This window comes from Corapipo altera, unplaced genomic scaffold, assembly GCF_003945725.1.
Source record: "Corapipo altera isolate COAL_440 unplaced genomic scaffold, ASM394572v1 23b, whole genome shotgun sequence".
NCBI classification, from domain to species: domain Eukaryota; kingdom Metazoa; phylum Chordata; class Aves; order Passeriformes; family Pipridae; genus Corapipo; species Corapipo altera.
The window spans coordinates 8,732,931-8,760,616 of record NW_020884885.1 but is presented as its reverse complement, the minus strand read 5'-3'; the positions used below and the strand labels follow the sequence as shown (position 1 = coordinate 8,760,616).

The following is a 27,686-nucleotide window of genomic DNA, read 5'->3' as shown; positions in this document are numbered from 1 at the left end:
TCTTATCCAAACTGCTCTTACCATTCCAATCAGGAAAGGTGCCTGCAGCAAAATGGCTTTTGAACTGCAGTTGAAAGCTGTGTCCTAGTTTAAGCAGGGATGGAGGTTCAGCCTTGCTTGGTGCCTCATGTAGAGCCCTTAGGGGAGAGATCTAATTTCCCAAGGAATCTCTAACATCTTTTTTAAACTGTGCTTCCTCTCCTCATTTTCCCCCACTGGAAACAAGAGCCAGTGTAATCAAGGGGTTTATCCTCAAATTTTACTGTAATTAAAATACAGAGATGCAGAATATTCCCAGAAACACACTGCAAAACAAACCAAGCAAACAAATTCAGTAGGAAACCAATTACAGACAATGAAATGATAAAGAACAAAAGTGTTCTCTGGAGCCCAGCACTGTGCATGGGACTGCGTGGCCGCAGTGATGGTTTTGGGTTGCCAAAGGGCTCCTCAGCTCCTAGAGAAGCAGAGCTGGGCTCTGGCATCTGTTCCAGCAGCTCTGTGGCTCTTTCTAGCCTTCTCCATATTCCCACTCAGCTGTTGTTTTTACAAGGAGACACTTTACAATGGAGATATGGAAACGACCCACCCATGGGGACGAGAGCCAAGGAGAGAATCAACGAGAGAATCCAGAGGAAAAGAAATAGATTAAGATCTTCCACACACAAAACACAAGGGGACAAAGAGGGGTGGACGACATGCACTTCCCTCCCAGCCAGGGGAGCTGTGGGGGCAGAGTCATCCTCTGCCCTCCCAGACAGTATGAGTGGATGTTTAACAAAAGTCTCAGCAAAAGCTTTGGGGAACTCTATCCAGGGGCAAGACAGAACGATAAGGTAGGGACAAAAAAGAGTGAAAGATAATGAGATTAAGGAAAGGGAAAAGGGAGAACAGGATGTGACTGTGGGTCTCTTTTCAGATGGGACATGTTCCTTGGGCATGCAGAGCATCTAGCCATGGTGGAACACAGGGCTGTGTCCAGGGCTACATTCCACTTGCACCATGGGGGAGACCCAGCCCCATCATGGGGAGATCATGACAAAAGCCTGGGGGAGATCTGGGAAGGGCGGGTGGTAAGAAGGGAGCTGATCTGACGCTTTGACCATTCATTGAATACATTGTTCCATCTAAATGGAAATTCCTAGAAATCATTACTATGGAAGAAGGACACAAGCCAGGCATGGACCACTACCACACATCAAAACCTACATTCATCCACTTCCCTTTCTGTGCTCTTCCCCAGGACAAATTCCATTGAGTTCATCCTCTGATTCAAAGCCCGTCCTAAGAAACAAATTTCTCCCACACTCCCCCTTTTCTTGCTCCCCCAGTCATGAGCTCCTCCTGTCACCACTCCCTCCTCATCTTCTGTGTATTAACTCCTGTCAATCCTTCCCTCCACTTCAATGCCGCCCCCTCCTATTTTGTACCAAGCCCCCCCATCTAGTATCCATGGGATAGTTCTTGCCCTTTTTACCACAAGGGGTGGTGGGAGAAGGGCTGCACTGGTGGCCCAGGTGGCTGGAGTCTCTGCAGTGGGGGAGGAGGAAAGATAGGACATTCAACAGAAGCCAAGAGCTTTCCCCTCCAATCCAGATCCCACTGTATGCAATCAAAGCTGTCAGGAGGCATATTTGCTCTCAGACTGGGAAGATCGACCCTGTCTTCCTTCTGTTCTGGCACTGAGAGTGCCCAGAAAAGCAGGCTAAGTTGCCGCGATGAACCAAGCAGGCCTAGCACGCTAACAGAGACAGACTTCCCAGAAGCCTTTGAATCCTGTTAATCCTGAGAGTTACATATTCCTGAATGCCTGTTAAGCAGTGCCGGGCCTTGGTTTTGGAGTAGATTTAATCTTCTGCCTACCCCTGCCCTAATTTGATCTCTTTTGCTATCGATGGTCCGTGAGTTCTGTTAGCTATAAGAACAGTGATTTAAGCTGTCAGTTCCTCTCTCAAGCTCATCTCCCCTTCTCCAGGCCATCCTGCAAAGAAATGGAAGTTCCAGACAAATGGTAAGCTTTACTTCATTTACTGCAAGGCCACACAGAGGAGAAGAAATAAAAAGATGGGAAACCCTCAGGACCCCTGTGCCCTTCCTTCATGCACCTTAATCCCATTTGCCATGCCTGCTCTGCACACACAGTGCCTGCAGACAACAGCTTGGGAAGGAAGTTCTGCCTCCACCAGCAAGAGCCTGTGTGAGACACTGGCATGCCAAAAGCATGATGAACTTCCCATCACCTGCCCGGAATGGCTGGTGAAGCTCTTTAGATACTATCTCCTCCTGTCCAAGACCTGGGAGAGGCATTTAGGAAGATGACTGTCTTCTGTCCCCATTGGTCAGAAACTATCCTTCCAAGAGAGTGACAGCACAGCCAGTTGCGCACAAGCAGCTTTTAGCTTTGGGGCTAAAGCTCACTTCAGGAGCACTTTGTGATCTGGAATAAGAGATGAGACGTGCTCAGGGAGAGCAGTGAGCAGAAATCCATGCAGTGCAAACTGTCCTGCTTTGCAGGGCTTTTGAGACAAAGGGAGAACAGACAAGACTTCTTCTGGCCTTGCCAGCTGCCACGAGCATCCCAACAAAGTACAAGCACACATCAAGGACTGATCTTCCTGTGAAGCCTCTGCCTTCAGAGACAAAACCGACATGTCTGGGTCAACCTGGCCTTCACCAGAACAAAAGAGACAAAGTGAGGAAATGCACACACATACCAAATGCTGTTTCCCCTTCAGAAACAAAGATGTAGGTTAAACCTCTCTCATGCTATCAAGAGTAACACACTGTGGAGATCAGCAGCTTCTTGCTGCAAACAGTGGGGACTACTTAGCGAAGGGTATGGAGAGAGACTAACACCAGCATGACTAGCACAGGGACACAGTGACATATGTCCTATAATGTGGATTTAATAAAGGTCAGAATGAAAACTGTGTCACGAGCCCAAGAATATTCAGCAAAAATGGTGGCAGGGGTGGGTATGTGTGTTGTACTAAAATATTCCCTGATATCTAAGTCCTAAGCACAAGAGAGCAGCCAGGAAGTGTGACGACCTCCAAGGGGAAATAAAGATCAATAAAGTTGGCTTCAATGTCCAAAAGATAGGGAAGAAAGAAAACAAACAGCACAGATGGGAGAAAGGGGATTTTTCACATTCCTTTGGTTTCAATAAACTACACTCTTGGGCAACAGAGGGCAAAACATCCTCTAAAACATGATTTTTATTTTGACCGAGACCCTATATAAAAACTATATCCTGGAAGTGCTGAAGATGACTATGTAAACTCCTCCACAGCAGTGGCACAGTTTTGTTTACCTGGCTGAAGACATGCTTGTGGACTAATACGTACACACGCTAATACAGATGCATATTTATAAAATACAGCACAAGCACTGCTTCACTTGCCTATGCTTCCAACACCTATGGACCTCGGCAAATCACCTGCCAAAGCCAGGAGCAGCAGAGTTAATGGTGGAGGCTGTGCCTTTCTTCATCCCAAGCATTACAGGGGTCCTTGGAGGGAGTGAGTGCACATTTGTGTTTGTGTTTGTGTGTGTGTGTGTCTATGTGTGTGTAATGCCATGTGGCCCCTTCAATGTCATGGGCCAGGCTGGGGATGGCTCTGACTCCCAGATGGATGCAGGTGTCTGGGTTTCTGCGGCACTACAAGTACGAGTGGACTATTTAGTGCAACACAGTCATTTAGAGGAGCTGGGCTGGGGCCCCAGGAGCAGCGTGCACAGGAGGAGTTGCTGGTGCCCCATGCAGGCTGGCTGCTGTTGGAGCACACTCAGCCACTTGGGAAGTGTTCTCCAACACAGTGCAGCCCATTCACACCCAGGCCTCCGCTCCTGGGGTGCTGAGTCGTGAGAAATGCTCTTGGACCCCCCTCCTTCCCTGCAGCAGAATTTGGGTGGCGTTTGGAAACATGCTTGCTCCCGGTTGCTTGCTATTGATGTCTGTGGAGTGTGAGTGTGGCCAAGAGACAAAATGCCCCTGTTGCAGACATGGATATTGCAAGGATTTCAAGGATCAAACAAAAGGGTCTCTCTGTAGAGCATCACTGCCTGTGCTGCAATATCACAGAGGCCTGGCAAGTGCCACTCTCAGCTTCTTCCCCAAATGGGAACTTACAGTAGCTCTCCCTTTCATCAAGAAAATCTGTGCAGAAGTTGATGGCCTGGGACACACCATACTCCAGTGTGGCATCATCCCTGGAGCTGCTCTGCTGAGCTTGAGGGTTCCTTCTCTGAAGGGTGCAATTCAGCCAAGGAGTAAGTGATTGGAAGGAGCTTGTGGGATGGGTCCTGCAAAGAAAAGGTAAGAGGTGCAGGGCAGGAGGGAGGCTTCCCTCTTTTCACAGTATCTCTCTCCCTTGTGTCAATGGGATTTTTTTCTTCTACAGTTTTCCACCAGGCACACCTCCCAAACACACCTCCCAGAGCAAACGGAAGGGGTGTTTCAGAGGCAGTCTTCCCAGCTGAAGTTGAATTTTACTATACAACCCACACTTCAAGCCAGACATAGTTTCTCCCCCTCCCCTGTTACCCCCCCCACCTCCAGGAAGATGGAGCCTGACATCCTCTCCCACCCCTCCATGCTTACAAGAGCAAGAAGGGAGGAAGGAAACTACAAGACAGAGACAACTGCGCCTTTAAAGCCCTCAGAGTAAAGGTTCCCAGTAGGTGATGGGAGTGAAAGGCATTGATAGTGGCTCTGTGAGCTCTGTGCTAGGCAGGCGGTGCTGAGCAGGCTGCAGCCGGAGTCTGCTCGGGTGCTTGACCCTCCCTGAAGCAGCTGGTTCCAATTCAAAGAGGTGCTGTGTAGGGGAAGAGTATGGGCAGGTTGACCTTTTGGAAGGGAGTTGTGACAGGGATTAGTCAGCCTTGTCCTTCTTCTTTGCAGTGAAAGGGACTTTGCCGGCGACCGCACTGCCCACAGCTCCGACGCCGCCGGTCACTGCCGAGACGCTGCCCTTCACCAGTCCGACGCCAGCAGCGGGGACGCTGGTCACAGCTGTTTTGGTGAGCTCCAGACTCTTGCTGCCCACCCAGGCAACTCCTCCCAGTGTGGCCCCCACAGCTCCCCGGGTGATACTGAACAGGCCGCCTGTCACTCTCCAGATCACTCCTGCCTGCTGCTGCGGGTGGTCCTTGCTGGCATCTGTGGGGAGAGAAAGGGAAAGTCAGAGGTATTCACATCGGGCACCTCCTCCAGCCCACAAGGGTTGTCAACCATGGCACTTGCTCCTGTATGCACAGTGCCTTGCTTTGCAGCCTCAGACCTCTTGGTACCTGAAGGAGGAACCAAGGCGATCCCAGGCCTACAGCATGGCAGGAAAGGATGTTGGGGTGGTAGGAGTGGGAGCAGAATTGTCCATGTGACAGAGAAGGCAAGAAGGCAGGTCAGTTACAGCCCCAAAGTTGTAAGCCTTAGTGCTGCAATGTAAAGCAAATCCTACTTTACAAGAGATGTAATTCCCCTCCCTTGCATGCTGGCTAATGCCAGTAAATCACAAAGACTAATGCTAGCAAGGAGGCACGAACTGCAGACAGCAACAGCTGATGTCTGCGTGGCCTGCAGGTCCTCAGAAGCATCTGTCTGGAGGCAGGTCTGCACTCATGTCAGATGTGGGACTGAGACACAGCACAGCTAACTGTGAGAACTGTAATTGAGCGAGCACAGATAGCAAACTGCAGTAAAGATACAGTGACACAAACGTCACCTCGGGTTGTACAAGCCCTCTGGAAATCTCAGCTACGTATTTAATAGTGTTAAGACAGTGCTTAAGTTACTACACTGTGTCACTGCTGGTTTACCTGTGCCAGCTGGATCAAGGCCAGTATGATATACCCACCCAAGCTGCCATCACACCTGCCCACAAAACTGCAGACATAATGTTCACAGCTCACCACTTTTTGGGATAGGGTTGACTCCGAACTGGTACTCACGGGATTCAAAACCGACAGCTCTCCTGCTGGCCTCCACACAATCCTCTCCATTTGCATCAGCTATTAATGCAGTGTGCAGGCAGCAATGGAGGAACTGCTCTTTTTGTGGGGCGAGATATTTTGGATACTCTGACTTCTGATTCACTGCTAGTTCTGTACATGAGATGAGTTACTAATAATTGCAAAAATACAATAAAGTAATCCCAGCAGGAAAAAAGCAGGCACCAGCTGGGAATACAGGATCCTTGGAGCAGCAAAAGCCCTTCTAACCCACTACTTACTCAGAAGAGTGGTTGCCCAGTGCTGATGCAGCAGGAGGGGTTTAGCCCTCTGCTAAATGCACACCCCATTTCTTTAAAAGTGGGGAAATGACAGGGACTGAAAGGACTTTCTGCAAGTCTGTGTAAAAACATAATGCAGCCGTGCCTCTGCAGAGAGCCCAGGACAGGGGCTGTGTCAGCACCAACTGCTGTCTCAGAGCAGAGCACTGCAGAGGCTCTGCCAGCATTCCAAGGAAGGAGCCAGCCTGCACTGCACAGCCCTGTGCACACCTTGGGCCTGGCATCCATCCTTGGGGCCAAAGAGGGAGAAAGCCTAACTGCGGCACCTGAGTTCTGCCGCCTGCCCAGGCTGGACTGTGTGAAGGGGTGCCCTGCTAACCTAAGCAGGTGGGCAAGCTTAATACAGCTAATGAAAGGTAGCCAAAAGCTGCTGTCTGAATGTACCTTTGTTTTGAGATCTGAGCCCTTCTACAGCACTCTCCCACACTCTTAGCTCTCCCCTACACCTTTCTCTAAAGCTCCCCTGTCCCCGAGAATAAAACTCCCCTGTTTATCCAGTCTGGCAGCAGCTTCTTTCCTCAATTCTTAATAATATTCCAGGAAGCAAAAACCTCTACCTGAAAAGACCCCTGTATGTCTCCACCCACTTTCATTTCCACACAGATTAGAGCCAGCACTGATATAGGCAATGGATTTCTTTTGCAAGCAAGCAAAGACCTTGGGAGTTCCAGGAGGCTGGCCCAGCGTCTCATCAAGCTGCAGGGCCTTCACACACTACACACCGTGGTTGATGGAGATGTCAGACCTAGTCAGTGTAAACAAACATCTTCCTCTTTGTGTTACTAACTTGTCTCACTCAGTGTCTTCACCACATCTGCTATTCAGTGTACTTCTGCCAAGCTATCCTGTGAATCCTTTGGAGCAGAGACTATCTTCCTGTTGTCCGCATGTCACGCAACACAGTAGGGTCTCTAAGTGCGGCTGGAAAACAGCACTTTTTCTTTCCTTTTTTTTTTTAAACAAATCAGGCAGAAGTCTGACAGAAAACACTCAGCAGCAGCAGGGCATGGATTTTTATCCCTGGAAGCACCAGCTGCCTGGGGTGCTGGATGCACACAGCTGAAGTGGCAACCTGACCTTGCCAAATGGATCAGAGCCACTGCCTGTGCCACAAGCACTGGGACAGATGAGAGGCCGGCTACTCACTCCAGGTATGTGTGAGAAAGGGGGATTTTCCATGCCTCTGAGGAAACAAATTCAAATTCAAATTGCTAACTTTCAGGTACTTATCATGGAAGTTTAAATAAGGTGATGAGATTCCTCTGACTTGATTTCTAGCCAGGGAAGAGAAGGGGGCTTCTTCAGAGGAGGTAGCATACTGTAGCCTAACCTGGGCTAAGCACGAGCCTGAATCAGGCGGTGTGATGATTCTTTCCTAGGTCCTTTTGTCCTGATTCTTCTAAAATTCTGTAGTTTGGACTCTTCTCAGATCTATACATTTTGTCTTGAGCTTCTTCCAGTCTATACAGAGCCTCAGGATAGTGCCTGTGAGGAGTATGGTGTTCACCAGTTCTGATGACTTGGAATAAGCCTTAAAGTACTCATCTATCTGATAACCTGGACAGCAAAATGGAGTTTGAGAGGGGCCAGTACAGAGTTTCTAGTGTATAGTTCTACCCTGTATACAACATATTGCTCACCTATTCCTCAACAGTTTCTGAGTGTTTTTTTTTTTCTCCTCTCCCTCAGTGTTACTGAGACCCATTGGCTCCATTTCCAGTTCAGTTGCCAGCCCCCAGCTGCTGCACAGAGCTTATCCGGCACAGCCGTTTCTATGTTTTGTCTTCAGACTGAGGGCAGGAAGAACTGAGGAATCCATAAATCCATGTAACTGTAAAGCAGGACTAAGTGAAAACCACAGTGGTCCTCCAAACAAACACCATCCTCCAGGGATGGCAGGTCTTGTGTTCCTGCCCCCTGTTCAAGGAAGCAGGATACTTTGTGTCCCAGAAGGCTGCAATGCAGAAGCTCTGGGCATTAAACACCTACTGGCATGCTCAGCTGCAGAATCAAGACCTATATCAAAGCAGCTATAATCTTCCTGACTCTCCCCACATAAAACTGCATTTGAGGCTACCTGGAACCTGTCTGTGGAAGGAATTATGCCTCTGGAGCTGCCCACCTATCCGAACAAAACTAGTGTGAAAAATCTCTTGAATGGTATATAAATGCCTGCAGGTGGACAGCCCAGGGACCAGGGAGAACTTGGCAACTGCAGATGAGATTGAGGGGGGATGTTACCCTGCCAGCAAAGAGCTAAAACATATTGGAGAAAGCATCAGGAAATACTGATGAAGACAGACAAGGACAAAGGCTCCTTCTGATTAAGCTAGGCAGAGACAATGAAGCTGAAGTACACTGGAGCACCAGTGTTTGCACACTGCCTGCACCTGGTCCATAGCCACACTCATGGTCCTTAAAACTCCACAGAGAGGAGGGAGGAGGGATGAAGGATCTGGCCCTTAGAGGTTGGGAGGCTCTTCTACAAGCATTTTAACAGCTTCAACACAGAATAGAAGATGTACCATAAAATCAAATACACATAAAACCCCCACAAACAAACAAACATACATACATACAAAAACCCAAACCAAAACCCAAACATGCTCAGGTTTGAATAGATTTAACAATGAAAGAGAAATTCCTGGTGACCCCCACCACAAGGGGCCACATCCTAACCTGGCAGCAACTGAAATGTAGGTCATAATTGTTCTATATTCCAGATGATGTGTTGAAAGCTTTCTAGCCATCCCTGGTTAGTTTGTCTTCAGGATTGCAATAAACCTCACAGTAAGCTGTCATGTAAGATAAGCATCAGATTTACAGTGCAAATTAGTCTCTCAGACAATGGAGTGAGCTAAGCATTTTGTTGGCACAGAGGAGCCCAGATTAAGAGTGAGACAGACAGCAGAGATGAAATACACCAAATAATCAGAGAGACAGACACACAGCCTGAGCAGGGGAACAATTCTGTTCCTTGAAGCTGGCAGCAGCCCATGCTGCTCATGAAAGCTCTTCACAATCTGCAGAGCCCTTTTTCCTTTCCATCAATGACCTTGTGTTTTCAAGGGTCCCTTCAGCTTCACTTCACTCCATGTCATCTTAGAATAGAAGAAGTAGGAGAAAAGAATTGAATAAAAAGCTCTCCTGTATGAAAGCCAGCTCTCTGGGTCGGGTTCGGCACCCCGCACAACAGGCTCTCCTCCTTGGCCACCGCCCTCTGTACTCCCCCCCGGCTTCTCTCCAGAGCAGGGGTCCTGCCCACTGGGGCTCCAGACAAACCAAGGTCTTCTCATCTGATCCTGACAGCATCTCTGACACGGGGCAGAAGAAAGATCAGTAATAACAGACAGAACTTTCAAAGCTTTCGTGCCACTCCTCAGGGCTTGGCACCGCATTCATTTGGCGAGACAAAATGAAAGCCTGTGCTGGTGCCCAGTAGAAATGGCACAGGCATTACTCTTCCTTCTCAGCCCTTGCCAGCAGGTGATACAACAGGCAGGGTGAACTCTTTAAGAAGGACTTGTTCAAGTTGCTCCTTCCTACTAATTTATAAAAACAGCCTCAAGCCAGGGAAGCAGAGTCAGGGAGCAGCACTGCTTTTGCATCTTTCCATTCCTACTGGGCCTCAGGCAAAGGAGCTGGGCTGGCTCAGAGACCAAAATGTAAACAGTCAATGTCATCAGTCTGTCCCTCAGCAGACGTGAGAGGAAGGGGTGAGGTCACTAGTTCAAGCCTCAATTACCCCTCTGGCAGCTACTAAATGCAGGTTCCCCCATCTAGAAAAATGTTTGCTCTGGAGGAACAAGCAAGGGGTGGAGGGTCAGCTACTCACAGTTTAGTCCCAGCTTTGCCCAGCTCATTTTTAAGCAACACTGAGCAAATCGTTTTGACCTTTATTGCCTCTGCACCACTGTGATTGAGATTGTGTGATTTTCTAAAAGCCTTGGTTGTTGAGTAACAAACAAGCATGTACGGGAGAGAAGTTTCCTGTCCTGATGTTTCTTGGCGAAAAAAACTAAAAGTTTGATTCAAGTGCACTCTTAATGCTCTGAGAACCCCAGGTGGATTACTGTTATTTTTAACCTTGTGACTCTTCCAAGCCTACCTCAATTTGAAATGCATGGGGCTGGCACTGATGCTTCTCTTCCCTTTCTGTAAAGCAAAGCTGAAGTTAATGATCCCTATTTCCTTGTATTGCTGTACTGTCATGAAGGTTAATTAGGTACAGTTGGTGCAGTGCCTTAAATGAGGAAATTGTATTTGTATTGTCATGACTGGCATTGATTCCTGTTGACATTCTCAGTAGAGAAACTTCCAGTTTATCTCTGGAGAGGTTTCCAGTTTCCAGACAAGTAACAAAGGTGAGAGAAAAACTTGCCCCATCCCCACACATGCCAGCCTGCTATTGTGGAGTTACACAAGTTTATCCTGTAGCTGAAACTTTCTTTTTAGGTGATACGCTCCTCTTCTAGCACAAGCAGCTGAAGCAGGCAGAGACCACTGGTGACAGCTGGGCACAAATAAAATCTCACTGTACACCACCTAGCAGGACCCTTCACCAGAGAATGACCAACACTGCCTTCTTCCAAGCCTCCTGTCTGCTGCTGGAGAAGGCTTATAGGGCACTTCTGTAGCAGGCATTCATGTATGAGACGAAAGACCTGCTGTCATTTTAGGATAAAAGATCTAGATCCTAGATCCTGCAGTGTCACAGGCTAAGTGTTAAAGGGAGCACTACAAAGTGTTTGTTCTTCAAACACTTGTGCTTCACTCCTTCAATTAGTCCCCATGCTGCAGCTTGTTGGAAATGGCTTCAGAGACTCAGCAGCTGGGCTCTCCCCAGCCCTGCTCTGCCTAGGCGCTGAATGCTGCAAACCACAACGGCTGCCACCAGCAAAAAGCCTAGAAATGCCACATTGAGTTTAGCCCTGGAGTTTTACACTTTAACTCTGCAATCAGCAAGACATACTTGCCTCTCCCTGCAACAGGATTGTTCAGGAAGCTGCTGCACGCAGCAAAATGGGGGCAGCTGTCTCCATATCCCAGCTCACCCCAGGGCTATTCCCTGGCACAATGAGCTTTAATTTTTCTTGCATATGGCCCAGGAGCAGTATTAACTGCTGAAGCATCTACCTTGAAGCACCGAGAAACAGGGTTCAGGAGGGTAAATGAACAGTGATATGGAGTGGCTTGTTTTTCTCAGCTAAGCCCTGGGGGAGAAGCAGCCAATGCTCTGACTCTGGAAGTGTGAGGCTTAGTTATTCTGGAGCTTCCTGACTCTCTTTGTTGGGAAGCTTTGTGTCACCAAAACAGAAATTGTTTGTAAAGACACAGGGGTATTGTTCAAACTTCCACTGAAAAGAGAATTCAGGGAGATTGGCCTCAGAGCAGCTAATAACCCAGTCATCATGGCATTTGACCAGCCTTGAGTCAGCCCAAGGACACTGCCCAGCCTCACACACACGCACTAAGTGGCCCAAGGAGCAGTGAATGCTGTCTTCACTCTTTTTGTTGAATTGTTTCACTTTGCAAGAAGAGATACTAATTGGAGGAGGAACACAAACTTGTTCTCTTACTTCCTAAGCGCTTTCAATACCAGAGCCAAGATCTGCCCTGAGATGGGTTTCTTATTTTTGAAAAATAGTAGAAGTTCCTTTGTTTTGCCATCCTGCAGGAGGTCACTGTTTTCATGATCCAGAAATATCTCTTTTATACAGCTGTAACAGCTTGCCAGGAACAGCTGGAGTCTCCTTCAACCTGGATATCCTGGGACCCTTTTGATTCTTACAAGACTTCAGCTACTCTGGTGGCACAGATGTGGTCTCTAATGATGTTGAAGAGCAGGATGGTGCACAGCTCAGAGGTAATGCTCCATCTGCAATGCAAATGAGTTGCAGGACAGGCAGCACTGTCTACTAGAAAGGATGTGGATGAGGTAGGAGCCTGGAGACCCAGCTCTGTCCTCAGCATTATTGCTGACAGCTATGTCTCCTCTGCTTCCTCTCCATGTTCCTGGCCTGTTTCAGCCATGGGTAGTGTGACTGCCAGACTGTCCCTGGGTATCCTGCATGACCTGCAGTGGAGTGGGCTGGCAGGTAGGAGCTAGTCCCAGCTATGCCGAGCCCAGCAAGCTGGGAAAGGCAGGAGTCCACCTTTTGCAGAGGGAAAACTAACGAGTGCCAACTGGTTGGCCTTATGGTACTTCTTGGAGACAATCTCCCAGCTCCTACTGGCATACTGAAGCTCTCATCTCGGAGAGAAAGAAGTGCATGCTGGGACAAAGTCCTCTAAAGTGTGTTATCTTCTGATATAGATCACAAGTGCTTAAGGATGAGAACTACAGGCCTTTTTATAGGCCTGTAGAACAGCTGGTTTAAGAAGATTCTTGTCTCATCTGAAGCAAATATCATCTCTCACCAAGGCATATAGGTTTTAAGAAAGATGGGCCCATGGGAGAGACCTAGAGCAAAACTACGAGTGGTATTGGCCCTTCAGAAAGAAATCTGGACATATCCCTTCTATCTCCATTTTGACATCTCTCTTTCTCACTGTGGAATAGATACAGAAGATGAGGCTTTTGCTACTGGACAGACAGGTCACTAAAAAACCTACAGGATGTCTCAAGGCTGCTGACAGAGTGGAGAGCTGATCCCAAAAGGCAAGAGATTTCAGCTTGCCTCAGAGAACTGTGCATGGCAACTGCTTCCTCTCTACCCTGGCCAACTTCTGGGTCCTGTGCTAGAAAACACAATGGTGCATTATGGCACCAAGTATGAACACCAAAGGAGAACTATCAGCTGGCTATCCCTGACCTTGCACTTGTATTAAAAGCATCAGAAGTGGCCATCAGACTTAGTTTGCTTGAACTTTATGCTCCTGCCTGCCTTTAATTTCCACTCTCTGCTCCACCTACAAGTTCTTGAATCAGTCAAGAGGGTTGCCTAAAAGCTGGAAGGAAAGAGCATATAAAGCCACAATGGCTCCTTTTCATCTTTGAGTCTCATTACCATGACACTGAGATTTTGGATCACGAGGAGAGGAATCACTTCTTGCTGTGAATATGGGCTCTTGATCTCATTTGGGGATCTGTAGGTGGAACAGGAATAATCCAGCAGACTCAACGATTTTCAGTGACCTCAAGCTTGAATGCTATGAGGAGGAGAGCTTTCCAACAGAAAACTTTATTCCTCACAAATAAACCCTTCCTAGCACTTGTGCCCAGGCTGAAGAGATCATCTTTTTAAGCCTGCTCTTTGACTCATTTTAGCTCAGCTCTTGTCAGGGCACATCACCTCCTCTGTCAATTCTGTAACAGTGGTTGCACATTCTTCACTGAGCTGCTTTCAGATGCTTGTGATAGTACCTGGTACAAAAAGACCCCAAATGAATCGGAGGATCTTGTTAAACAGTCTTGTTAATTCAACTCTGATAAAGACACAGGAGGAAAAAGAAATCAATATTTGTAAAGTGAAAAAGGACAAAATCCATAGAGAAATAAAGGTCATTTTCATGGATCTATGAGGCCCTTACAAACAATGGAGAGTAAATAACATAATCCAAGCTTATGTAAGAAATTACTTTTCTTCCATGCTCTAGTGCCACCCCACCAGTGGATTTTAAACAAAGGCAGACTCAGTTAAGCCTCCTCTGTCCAGTGAGGCTAGAAGTCCTTCCCACAACAATATTGCTAACTCACAATTTATCAAAAAGGTGCATGAAGTTGGGTCCCAGCAGCAGTTTAGGAAGGAGCATGGGAGTGAGATAGTCATGTCTAACTAACAGGAAGGTGCTCGAAGCTGCCAAGATCAGACATCGAAAGTCCCCTCTGCTTGTTCATCAACTGTCATGAATATTTTGCATACTCTGCCATCTTCTTATTAAAGGCTCAATCTCCCTACCTTATGGAAACACATGATTGTCACTTGAGCATTTTATAGCTGAGATATCAAAGAATTTGTCAAAAAACATTCCTAGTAAAGTTGGGAATATATCCTGCCTTGGTAATAGGGAAGGACCAAGGACCCCTGTTCAGGCACTTCCTCTTCCCACTCCTGGAGCAGTTGAGAAATGGATACTGATGCTTTTCAGCAGGATGGCTGGCACCAGTGCGAAATCCAGAAATTCCCCATTTATTTTGATTAAGTGCTCCCTATTCCGCTTCAAGGCACATGGAGGAACCGAAGAAAAACATGGGCAGCAGCTCAAAAAGCAAAAGCACAAATTTTAACTGACCTAAGGTCAGTTAGTGAAGATTTTTCGACTCAGAGAAATGACCCATTCATTCCAGAGACTATCCAGGGGTCTTTCTGCCCATCCCAAGGATAACAAGGCAGTTAAACTAAAAGCCGTGTGCTACCAAAGCAGTTGAGCTAGGGATTTACTGGGGAGGTACGAGTATGCTTCCCTGCTCATGCTGCAGAATGCCAGGAATGGGCAGAATAGGGCTTTGTTATTCTGCTGGTGGTAGGTGTTTGATGGCATAGTCTCAAAAACTTGTTCCCTGTCTCAGCTGTCAAGGGGAGAGCACTGCAGTCATGAGCGGGCAAGTATGCTACCTCTGGGAGCAAACAGGCAGAGCATCTCTCCCCCACAGTCAGGCTGAAGAGGGAAGAATGTTCCCTGTTCTGACCCACTCATATCTCAGACAATTAGATCTATTCTGGTGCAAAAATCACACCCCAGCTCTGCACCCAAACCTCTTGTCACCTCAAAGCAAACCAGCTGGTCCTACCTGTTGTTTTCCCAGTGAGCCCATCACCTGGAAATCTCAGCCCTGAATGCGTAAATTAGAGGTGGTGCTAACACTGCCCAAGGAGACATCAAACCACTGCCTCCGTGCTGCACAAAGAGCTGCTGCTTAGGAACATAAACCTGCAAGTGTGACAGTTGCCTTTGTTTCCTTCTATATTCATGTCATTTCTCTTTCTGGGGCAGATTTCAATACGGCATAACAGGGATCCCATGCACATTTGGCTTCTGGGGGGTTAATGAAGGGCTCTGCCACTGGTGCTGCAGGTAAATTTTGACACTGTGGCAAGACTGCCATGGAGCCAGGATCTAGTCTGGCTCTCAGAAATGCTACAATATCTAGGCCTCCCTTTGAGACTAGTGCTTCATATAGTTGGAGGAATATCTGGAATAAGAGAGACTCCTGCCCACCTCCTCGGCATAGCCACAAATCAGCTCTACACTCTCAGCTTCTCATGGGAGGTCTGTCTAAGTTTGCTTTCCCCCACCGCCAAGCAGTGATAAATAGGCTCTGCTTCATCTGAAAGGTAGGAGGCCCTGTTACATCTTGGCTTTCTCCTGTGCCAGTCTTGGCTCTAGCTTAGGGTAACCCCTGTCACTGCTCAGAGAAGTCCAGTTGACCATAAAGTACCAGAATCACAGTGCATGAAGGTAGAGAGCCTGATTCCTTCCCTGTTCCAGTTCTAGTTCTCCTGAGGAGTTTCTATCCTGCAGTACATCTCTGTTGCATGAGGAGATGGGATGTCAAACAATCTCCCACCAGTTTCAGTAAGACCTTGCCTAAATCAAAGATTTAGGCAGCCTGGTGAACTCAGTTTACAGCAGGGGTTTCATGTGAGACCAGTATCAGAAATATTGCTAATACTTCTGCTCTCATTTGCTTTAACAACTGCTGGAAATCCCATATGCCTGATGGAATAGTGATGTGCTGGGGAAGACCAAAAGCCTAGAGAATACAAGACCCCTCTGGGATCACTGTCCTTCTCTGGTATCTACCTGTTGTGAATCAAAGTCAAGCAAAGCCAGACTTGGCTGTCAGAACAAAGAACTATGTGAAAAAAATTCAGCTGTATACCCACAGTAGCCTTTCCAGGCCTCCAAGTTAAGACATTTACTGTCTCGATCCAGTAATGCAGCCCAGCCTGGCAATGCTGTCATGCTTCTGCTATTAGGAAATGAAGAGCAACATTACCGTCCTCAACCGATTCCCCTTAAATTTTCTTCTGCAGTTCTGTACACACAGAGGAGCAACAGGGCAGAACAAGGGGTTCCTTTCAAAATGAGAGAGCATCCAAGGATGCTTCCAAGTACCACAGTTCAGAGTTGCAGGATCTGTATGCCAGGTACCTTCCCAGCTTTTACATCAGGGTGCCCAGCTCAGCTTGTGGTCCACATGCATGCACATGCTACCCTCATTCTCAACAGAATAAAACTTCAGAAACTCCAGATCCCAACATGCCACACTTTAGCTTGGCTAGCGCAATCACTGCAGAAACTCATTTGTACCTTTATTTTCCTCTTTTTGTTTCCAATCAGATGCATACAGGGAATGACTGGAGTGACATGAATCTAATCAGAGGCTGATGCCACATCAGAAATCCCATCAAGCTATTTTCTAGTCCCAACAAGCTCTCCCCTGAAACAAAACATCTTGTCATGGCCTGAAGAACCCCTGTGTACATTTTGTCCCCAGCAGGGATTTTTAATGGGCTCAGTAGTCAGAAACTGACTTTTATTTTACAAAGTACAGAAAAAAACCTGTTTCTATTCAAATACCCTCCTGGCTCTTACAGAGGTGTTTTTGGACTTTTTCCCTACCAAGAAACCAACTCTGTATTGAGGGATTCCAGGCCGAGAAATCTTAATTCTCCAACAACACAGAGCCCAAATGCCCTGGGAGCCCCTGCACACAGGATTTCATGCCTGCTGGGCCAAGCAAGTGTTGGCTGGGGGGAGCCACGCAACCTCTGCAAATCCCCTGCCCTCTTTTCAGGCATACAAATGGGAATCATCCCCTCATCTGTGGCAGACATTGCAAGAGGCACCTGAATGAGGTGCCACGGGCAAGAAGGAGGATGTTCTGGAAGCCCCCAGCTCCAGTGAGCAGCTGCCAGGGGCAGGGTGGGCAGGTCTGCCAGTGCCAGAGAACCAGTCGGCCCTGCCCAGTGCTCCAGAGGAAGAGGGGCACTGTGCATGTGGCAGAAGAGGAGGCAAATCTGGCCTTTCTCTGTGTCAAGCAGGCAACCCAAACAAAGACACCAGCACAAGAGGAGGAAAATTCAGCTGCTCCTCAATTCATCACACGGGAGACACAGACCAAGGCCCCAGTACCAGGTGCTGTGGTGAAGCCCTTCCCTATGTACTTCTCTGAGGAGAAGGCTGGGAAGGGCAGGATACTGGCCCAAAGAGTGGCCACCTGATGACACCTATGTCTCACAGGAACTCTGGAACACTTGGAGGAGACAGAGAGTTTCCTGTGCCCAAACTAAACAGTCCACCACCTTCTGGATGCTGTCAGCAACAAGGAGGTGTCATTATTCCACTGCTCAGGCTGCAGGAGGGATCTCCACACATTCCCCATGGGGTAAAAGGCAACCAAGAGCAGCCCAAGAGGGATCAGCCACAAGTGGCTGTGCGCTGGAGCCTCTGTGAGTGGAAAGGGGAGCAGGGGCCTGTCCTGGTACCAGTTCTGAGCATGGGCATTTCCCTCAGACACCTTCAACTTGGAAAATCCAGTTGTCGCCACCAACCCTAGCCCAGGCTGCAGAACTTACTACTCCTAAATGCTGAGTCCTGTTTCTGAAATGGACTGGAAGTGGAAATCCACACCTTCCAGACTGCTGTTTAAGAAGTTTTATCAAGCCTCCTGTGGCTGCATTCAAGCATCTTTCCAGCTTGGGGCTATCCTGCATGCAGATAGATGCTTTCTACTGAGCATTAAAGGCCTCTCTTCCCCTAAAGCAACAACCTGGCTGTCCGTACTCAAGCTGGCTGATGGCAGCACCTGGATGCCGTCCAAAGGCAGTAGGTTTCTTGCAGCTGAGTATGTTTAGTCCCTCTCCTAGGGCACGCTCTCCATTACACAGCTATTGTTTATGACCTCAATTATCTCCCAGAAACTGGTCCTTGCCTGCAGTTAATAACCAAGGCTAAATGATCAACTGTTAGGGCTCTGCCAAACTGGTTGTTAACTTCTCTGTCAACCAAGTTCAGAGTCTTTTATTGCTATTAGAAACTCAGATTAATGATGCATAACAGAAATGAACTCTCCTGTGACACTGTTAGGTGAGGTTAGGTGAGGGGGAAAAGAATCACTCCTTTTACCTGGAGGCATTAGCTGAGCAGGGAGCAGACAAGCACTCCTTTAACTCTCTTCTCAGACTCCCTGATGTCTGGGAGATATCAAAGAATATCTTATTTTGCAGAGCACTTCAAACTTTTCTTGGGATCTGAATCATTTGGGCAGATCTATATGCAAAATGGGCTCACTATCCAGAAACTGCTTTCAGAGATGTACTGGGTTTGCATGACAAGGTTTTGGTAACAGGGAGGCTACAGGGGTGGCTTCTGCGACAAGCTGCTAGAAGCTTCCCCCATGTCTGACAGTCAATGCCAGTTGGCTCCAAGATGAATCCACCACTGGTCAAGGCCAAACACATCAGCAATGGTGGTAGTGCCTCTGGGATAACATATTTAAGAAGGGGAAAAAATTACCGCAAAGAAGTACTTGTGGCCAGAGAAGAGAGAAGTGAGAATACGTAAGAGAAGGAACTCTGCAAGCACTAAGGTCAGTGCAAAAGGAGGAGCAGGAGGTGCTCCAGGCACCAGGGCTGAGATTCCCCGGTGGCCCATGGAGAAGACCATGGTGATGATGCAGGCTGTGCCCCTGCAGCCCATGGGGGAGCAGAGATCCTCATGCAGCCCATGAAGGAGCCCACATCAGAGCAGATGCTCGAAAGAAGGCTGTGACCCTGTGCTGGAGCAGGCTCCTGGAAGGGCTTGAGGACCTGTGGAGAGAGGAGTACACGCTGGAGCAGGTTTGCTGGTAGGACTTGTGACCCCATGGTGGATCCAGACTAGAGCCTGTTCTTGAATGACTGCAACCCATGGAAAGGGATCCATACTAGAGTAATTCATAAAGAACTGCAGCCCATGGGAAGGACTCAACATTGAAGAGGTTCGTGGAGGACTGTCTCCTGTGGGTGGAACCTGATACTGGAGCATAGGAAGGACTCCTTCTCCTCCCCTGAGGAGGAAGCAGCACCAGAAACTACATGTGACAAACTGACCAGAACCCCCATTCCCATGTCCCTGCGCCACTGGGAGGGAGGAGGTAGAGAACTGGGAATAAAGGCGAGATGGGAAAGAGGGAGAGCTGAGGGGAAGGTGTTTTTAAGAGTTGTTTTACTTCTTATCATCCTAATCTGGTTTTGCTTTGTAACAAATTCAATTAATTTCTTCAATTGAGTTTGTTTTGCCTGTGATGGTAATTGGTGAGTGATCTTCCCCTGTCCTTATCTCAGCTCATGAGCTTTCATTATGTTTTCTCTCCCCTGTCCGGTTGAGGAGGGGAGTGATAGGGTAGCTTTGGTGGGCACCTGGCATCCAGCTCAAACCACCCCAAGGGATCTCTTCCAAACTGTAATTCCTACCCTAATATTTCAGATCTCCAACAGTTAACAAGAGCAGGCTAATACTGCAAACTCCTGTAGGACAGGAAAATGAGACCTCACTTCAGAAAGCAAGGCTATAGAGAACCAGTATGTAGTGCATAGAAATGAATCTCAGGTTTCAAGGGGAGATCTACTCCCAATAACAGACATACTGTCAGTCTTTTCCAGCTTATTCCTCACAGGCTCATCTGTAAAGCAGCCCTTCAGCAACTCATCAGACTACAGTAGTTTCAACCCAGAAAAAGCTAATGCTGAATCTTCTTCATAGCTCTTTGTCTTCTGAATGCTAATGGAAGACCATCACCCTCATGCTCACAGGGGCCAGTATGCATCTTATAGGACATAATTTTCTCAAGAGATTCACCAGTACCTACTCCCTAAAGTATGGAAGTCTGACTTTGGGGACTTATCATCATGGTCTTTGGCAGCCAGTTTGTCCCAATCCATTCAGAGACATCCTGAGAGCACCAGAAAAATAAACCCAGGCAGTGCAGCTGTTGCAATCCTGAGGCTCTAGGACAAATGGACAGTGACACACAAAGGGGAAGAATGGCTAAAACAAGCATAAGGATTCATGTGTGGTTATACATAACATTAGGAGTTGGTGCCTACAAATGACTTTGGATGCGATGAGCTCACTGCCTGAATCTTGGAGTATGACTATGGAATGGGAAAAGGAAAGGTGCTGAAAGGTGTTCTGCAGCCAACCTCTCCTGCTCAGATACCTGCCCCTCCAGATCTCTTCTTGACATCTGCGGAGTCAGCACTGGGACAGCCAACACTCTAGACCTCTCCTCTTCAAAATCTGCCATAAACTGTTCAAAAGACATTTATTCTCCGATCACTCCATGCATCAGCTGGCAAAAAGCAGACAAAGAAGGAAACCACTGGGAACAGAAGAGGGCACCTTTCTCTGTCTGATCAACTGCTAGGTGATAGAAGACCACAAATATGTGTCACCATGTGTGACAGCTGGGCCACAGATGGATGCCTCTGCACCATCAGTAGACGGTGAAGGAAGACATAGCGATAGAGGAAGAAACAGATTTTCTGATGGTATGAAGAGAATGCAAGGATCATTTTGCACTGACAGAGCAGCTCTCAAAGAGTGGAACATTTCTTGCAAAAGTTTGATAACGCTTTTTCTGTCCTGCCCAATCTATTCCCAGCTACAACCCCCATGTAGTGGGTTGACCCTGGCTGGATGCCAGGTACCCACTAAAGCTGCAGTCTCACTCTCCTCTGCAACTGGACAGAGGATAGAAAATATAACAAAGGGTTCATGAGTTGAGATAAGGACGGGGCAGATCACTCACCGATCACTGTTGCAGGCAAAACAGACTCAAAGTGCGGATATTAATTACATTTATTACTAACAGAATCAGAGCAGGAGAATGAGAAGTAAAATAAATTTTAAAAACACTTTTCCCTACCTCCTTCCTTCCCAAGTTCTACCCCCAGTGGCTCAGGGAGATGGGGAATAGGGGTTACAGTCAGATCATCACAGGTTGTTTCTGCTGCTACTCAGGGAGAGGACTCCTTCCCCTGCTCCTCATGGGGTCCTCCCATGGGAGATAGTCCTTCACTAACTTCTCCAGTGTGAGTCCATCCCATGGGCAACAGTTCTTCAGAAACTGCTGCAATATGGGTCACTTTTCCACAGGCATGGGCTGCTCCAGTGTGGGAGGCCCCCAGAGGGCCACAGGTCCTACCAGGAAAGCCTGTTTCAGCATGGGCTCCTCTCTCCATCGGTCAACAGGTCCCTGCCAGGACCTTGCTCCAGCATGGGCCTCCTACAGGGTCACAGCCTCCTTCGGGCATCCACCTACTCCAGTGCAGGTCTCCTCCATGGACTGGAGGTAGATCCCTGTGGTCCTCCATGGGCTGGAGAGGGACAGCTGCTCCACCACGGTCTGTGCCACAGGCTGCAGGGGAGCCTCAGCTCCAGCGCCTGGAGCACCTCTTGCCCCTCCTTCTGCACTGACCTTGGTGTCTGCATTGTTGTTCACATTCTCACTCTGCTCTTCTCTGGCTGCAATTTTCATCTGTGCAATCACTTTTTTCTTTTTTCTCCTTCTTAAATATGTTATCACAGAGGTGTTTCCACCATTCCTGATTGGCCTGGCCTTGGACAGTGGCAGGTGTGTCCTGGAGCTGGCTGGCAGTGGCTCTGTCAGATACAGGGGAATCTTCTAGCACCTTTTCACAGAAGCCACCCCTGTAGCCCCCCTGCTACCAAAACCTGGCCATGCAAACCCAAGACATCCCACAACCACATGAACACGGTGACAATTGCTAATGAAAATGGAGTACTATTTATTGTGTGCGTGGCTGCCATCAAACAAGATGCTCTGTCAGCAGACACACCAGCACCCAGTTGCCTCAGAGAGGTGTATGAAGTGCAACCGCAACAAGCACAGACAAATGCTTGTGGTGTGAGGCCGTGCCTGTAAGTCAATGGCCATCAGCTAGGGAGCCTGTGGGCTGACATGGTCCAGAGGAGACCTGAGTGGCTGTCAAATCCTCCGCTGCCATCCTCCACCAGGGCCTGGCAAGAGCAACCTAGCCACAACTCCTGTTCAGGCAGCTTTAAAAACACACTCTTTCATCCTTATGCATGGATTTACTTATTCATGTATTCTCAACAGAAGCACCACTGGCCATAATTGGATCCATTACTGGGTTATTAGAGCTCTCAGTCACTGCCTTTGCAGCTTCGCATAGTGCTGGGGGAATGCACAGGAAGAACAAACAGGGCAGAGGCATGGGCAGTGGCAGGGGCTTTAAAAATCCGTTAAGTTGTTGCTGTGGCAACTAAAACAAAATTTCTGGCAGGAGCTACGATGTGTGGAAAACTGTAAACTTCTCCATTTGTGGAAAACATTGGTCATGTCTCTGAAAGAGAGGTGGAGGAAAGACAGAAAGAATGGCTCTTTTCATAGACTACTACAGCAAGAGCCAAAAATGGTCGGCTTACAAATTTATTCTTATAGCAAGCCCTGACGATGGTCAGATTCTACATACCAGAGCTTCCCAGGAGCCAGTGCACCGAGACAGAACTGGCATGTATGGAGGAGCACTTCTAGATATTCAGTCCAGCTGGTCTTGAATGCCAGAAAAGCAAATGAACTGCAGCACAGACAACATTGAAGTCCAGTCACTTCTACCTTCACCTGCCTCCTCTGCCCCACAACCTGTCAAGGGTCTCCATGGAAAATTGAAGCTTGTCTGGGAATTAACTTTCATTAAGCTGATAGATTCTGGAACACCAAACTTTCCATTTGTAAACAGTGGGAAACGAAAAAGCAGTTGGTAGGTCTGGAAATACTAAAGTCTAGCTAGGAAGGTTCATCCTAGTCTTGGAAAACACTAAGTTTTCAAGAGCGGTCAGCACCACGTGGCAGTAACCACGCGGATGAAATGTCACATATCCTGACAAACTTCAAAAGGTGTCCACTACTTTAACATCTCAACACAGGTTGCAAACTTCCAGGTTCAGCATCTTAAGTTCATGCTTAATTATAATGTAGGACCTGCAAAAGCAGAATCAGTGTCAATTTAATGTTGGACCGATTTAGGCTGAACAAGCTGTGTTGTGCCACCTATTTACTTTTCTGGGAGATCCCCCAGTTCATGCCTGAGCCTGCTTAGATAACGAGGTCCAATAGCTACTGCTCCCAACCTTTCCTGCTCAAGGATCACAGCTGATAAATGAGTTACTTATGAAGTGACTCATTTAGTTTGTAAATTCAGAAGGGCACAGATGCCTGATGTGAGATGCTGGATTCTCTCTAGTATATAGGTTGGAGCTACCAAATGGGCACTTTGCAAAAAGATTCAAGAGTCACAGTGAATCCTGCCAGCAGAAAATTTGCCTACTGAAAGCTATTGTATAGGCAAAATGACTGATGAGGATTTCCAGTTTTTCTCTGCAGTCAGCAACCTAACTATGAAGACTTTATTGCAAGTTAGACTTGCTTGGTGGGATTGATTTCCACTGTGAAAGGAGGAGCAAAGGGAATGGGAGGACAAAGATGTGAGATTGGCATTGAGTCAGCATGGGGAATCAGCATCCAAGCAACCCCATTATAATGCTGCCAGTCTCCTCTCCTCTGTCCCCTGGTGCCATAGAGGCTCACAGCTTCCTGACCCTGGCCCACATGGCTGACATGACTTCACTGCATTAAGGCCCTCAGTGAGAATTTTTTAAGCTGATTGACAGCAACCTGAAAAAAACCATCCAGGAGCTATGAAATTGCACCATTGCCAAAGGGGAGCTTAATGCAGGGCAGGAAAGAGGCACTGGCTAAATGCACAGGAGGTCTTTAAATAGACACCCTAGGTCTACTCTGCACAGCATTAAGGATTGTGGTGAGTCTCTGAGGTCAAGGTAAGAAATGAATACTTAGAAAGCTCAGTGAGGCTTATGATTACAATACAGCACTAATTATCCTGCTAATCAAAGTAAAAATCCTTCAGTTTTGCAAAGCCAGCCAGCAAAAGGCTGCAGATTCACGGCTCAGTGACTTAGCCCCTAACTGCCCCATATGCTAGAAAGCTAAGGAATAGGAATTTTTTAAAGCCTTTGAAATTTTATTCCACTCTACCTGCTTAAAACCTTCTGCCTTCATTCCTACCCTATCCCACTTGGATAAGAACTTGTTAACAAGGAGGTTTAGAGAAGAAATGTAAGACATTACCTGTCTGTAGCTGTTAAAACCTTAAGTCTGTAGTATATGAATGTTGTTTGTGTAGACAAAAATCTTCTGTTGGCATAAACATCCCCCTCAATCCATACTTCTGTCATGCACTGAAGTAAATGGCATATATCAAAACCTTACATATTTTATTCTGGTCAATGGAGTTCACAGGGTGGTTACTTGTAGTGAACAACAGAATTTTCTTCACTGCAAACCACTTCTTTTAAAGCAGTTGCTGCTTTGAGACACACAGACTTTGGTTGAAATGCTACAGAGTAAGGGAGAAAAAAATCACTATCAAACAAGAGAAAGGTAGACCACACAGAGATCACTTCTCAATTTCCAAAGTCACTGATGCGGTGAGGATATATGTTGCTTGAGAACAGGCTTGTCACTGGCTTTGGGTGGTGAAAGATCAGCAGCAGCTAAGGTTGGCTGGGAAATTTTAACTGTGCACAAATGACAATTTGAGTCTTGACATTAGAGCTGTTAACACCTGCATCTGAGCATTTCCAAACTTAGAAGCAGTCCTAGGCCTTGAAAAAACCAGCCTGCTCTCATAAAGTAGGACCCTATCATAGCTGATTAGGTAAATACAAGTTTTACTTTAAATTCATAATTTTGAAGGCAGCCCCTCATTTATTTAGAGCCTCTTTTTAATTATGAAGAATTAAGTAGTAGAAATTATTGTGAAGCACATAAGCTACACATACGATGTCTCTGACTCTGGAGATATCAAATATGGAGAGTGCTGCTTTTTTTCAGGCTGATCTTCCTCCATATATGAATATAAACCCACAGGATAATAATTTTCAGTTCTCCAGTGTCAGGTATGGTAGAGGAGGAGCCACAGCTTACCCCAACTAAGCAGATTTTTAATTCTCATATAAGTAACCAAATCCGATGTTAGAAACAGGTTATTTGTCCTAGTATCCTTACTTGGATATCTAAAAATCTTACTGGTCTTTTGCTTAGAAACTTAATTTGCAGCCTAAATTTATTCATGGGCCATTTTCCCCCATTTTCTCGTGGCAATGTTGTCTTTTAGTTTAAATCACTGTTCTCCCTCCCTGGTGTTTACTCCTCTGATGTATTTATAGACAGCATTTGTATCTTCTCTCAGCCTTTGTTTTGCTGGATTAAACAAGCCAAACACTTCTAGTCCTCATGTATACAATGGATTCTCCACTGCCCACCCCCACTCCCATCCCAGAAGCCTTTCCCTCTGTCATATGGCAGTCTCATGTAGATTTCCTTGTACATGGGTGTTTGGTAGTGCACAGAGAACTGGCAAAGCCCTGATACCACCTTATCCCTGAAGGGACAGCTTGCCTCATATGACCTAGGATTGCATTTGGTTTACAGTACACCGATAGGTATAGAAATTTCTTTCAGTAACTAACATACTCTAATCCCTCTCTTCCCTCAACTCCCTAATGAGCTCTCAGCTCATACCACATGTTCTTGTTACCAGCCTGTGGTTATAGTAGTTTTTTGTTTGTGGTACTGTTAAAAATTGTTACATTTCTATCATATTGGCCACTGGTCATCAGTTTTTGCTCTATGACATACAAGCGTTACTCCTAGTAATAGTAATATGCTAACTGCTTTGTATGGTGCCTTTACGTATGTCCACACCGAGTGAAAAATCTATGCAGGAATCTAGAATCTGTTCAACCCTGGCAAGTATCTGCTCCAAACTGAGAAGAGGATTGGTTCTCCTTCAGCTCCAGCCTCCACCAACTGAGAAAAGCACCATTTCACCTGCGTGTGATCTCCTACCAATACGGGACACAAACTGCTTTTTGCTACTCCCTGAAACTCCAAACTGTCTTACAAACATAATGAATACTAGCTGTGTGACTGGAGAGCTTGGGAAGAAGCCCAGGTGATGTTTTTGCATCAATCTGCTTGTGAAAACAGAAGAGGGAACAGTCCTGTCCAACTGTGTTTTCTGTGTAGCAGCCTAGTTTTCTGTTCTAACTCTGATGAGCAGAGAGACTTCTTTCAAAGAAGATTAAGCATAACTTTCTCAATCCTCAATGCTCTTGCAGCTTTTCAATTTGTGAACCCATTGAGTACTAGGCTTTTCACAATTTCCTCCTTACAATATCTCGTTTTCTTTTGGATGGTGGCAAGAGAAGCACTACTTTCTTCTCCAGCTACATTATGTGAGGCATTTGCAGCCCTTGTGCTACAGAACGACTTTCCTCCCCTAATTACCTCTCATTTCTCCACTTCTAATTTACTTGTTTTGTTGAGTCAAAATTCTCGAGGGCAGCATGGCATTGTGACTACAGCGCTCATCAGAGACTGCAGGATGCAGCTATAAAACACAGCAATGCTAGTAATACCTCTCTTAGATCGCTCACAGCCTCACTACAGACAAAAGGCGTGTGGAAATGCTTATCAATAACATTGATTACAACCCAGATGCTTAGGCTGGATAAGTATTCTCTAGTGCTCAAGAAAGCTGCATGAGAGTGATAGTCTTGCTCTAGCAGGACTCAAGTTGTTTTAGATTACTTTGGCCCAAAAGCAAATTGGTTTAATTAACACCCTATCCATATGGGGCTGTAAGCTGAAGAGCAGATGAAGCTCTTGTGAGAAAGAGAGAGAACAGAAAACCCTGGTCCTGAGTCGACTGTTTCCAAACCTGTTTACTTAACTATTAGCGAGGGTGGCTTCTCCTTAATTTATTTACATACAGTGTTTCTGTAACCATCTGCTCTTAAACTAAACGAAAAATTATCATCTTTCTCCTGCTGCTGCGGAGACTCCCTTGCATGTTCTTAATAATACAAGAAAATCTATCATTTTAATGCAGACAGCTTGGCTAATAAAAATGATCTGTACCATTAGTAATTATGCCACAAATACAATGCAAACAAGCAGCCTTTTCCTGAAGAGGCCAAGCATAAAACACCTCTCTCACAACCAGGGGCCAGAGATGACAGTGCAGAAGTGGGACCTGGCTTCTCAGCTCTCTACCACCAAAGAGCAGAAAAACAAAGAGGAGGGCAGTTTAATGAAGTAACCATTACTCACTTCTTTAACAAGCTTTAGGTGCTTCAGTCAAACCTGCCCAGGCTCCATTTTCCTAGGGAGTTTTTCTGCAGAGCCATATTCCTGTACTGGCTTCTACAGTTCTCAGAATGTCAGAACTTTTTATGGCTCTTTGCAGTGAAATGAGTCAGCCCCAGGTAACAGAGGGGAAACTGAGGCAGAAAGCAACTCAAAGTAACAGCATAATGATGGAAAAAAGCAGGGAA

The 27,686-nt window shown here is 46.9% G+C and overlaps 1 protein-coding gene across 3 annotated transcripts in view; it reads right to left on the bottom strand.

The window, feature by feature from the left end:
* Positions 1-237: 237 nt before the first annotated feature.
* LOC113946592 (transmembrane protein 263-like) overlaps positions 238-27,686 on the bottom strand; it is a 209,316-nt gene continuing 181,867 nt past the window's right edge. For all 3 annotated transcript variants that reach the window (XM_027642120.1, XM_027642121.1, XM_027642122.1), the window contains exon 3: positions 238-5,161. In XM_027642120.1, coding sequence (XP_027497921.1) covers positions 4,875-5,161 — 287 coding nt within the window. In that variant the 3' untranslated portion in view covers positions 238-4,874. The remainder of the gene's footprint in view (positions 5,162-27,686) is intronic.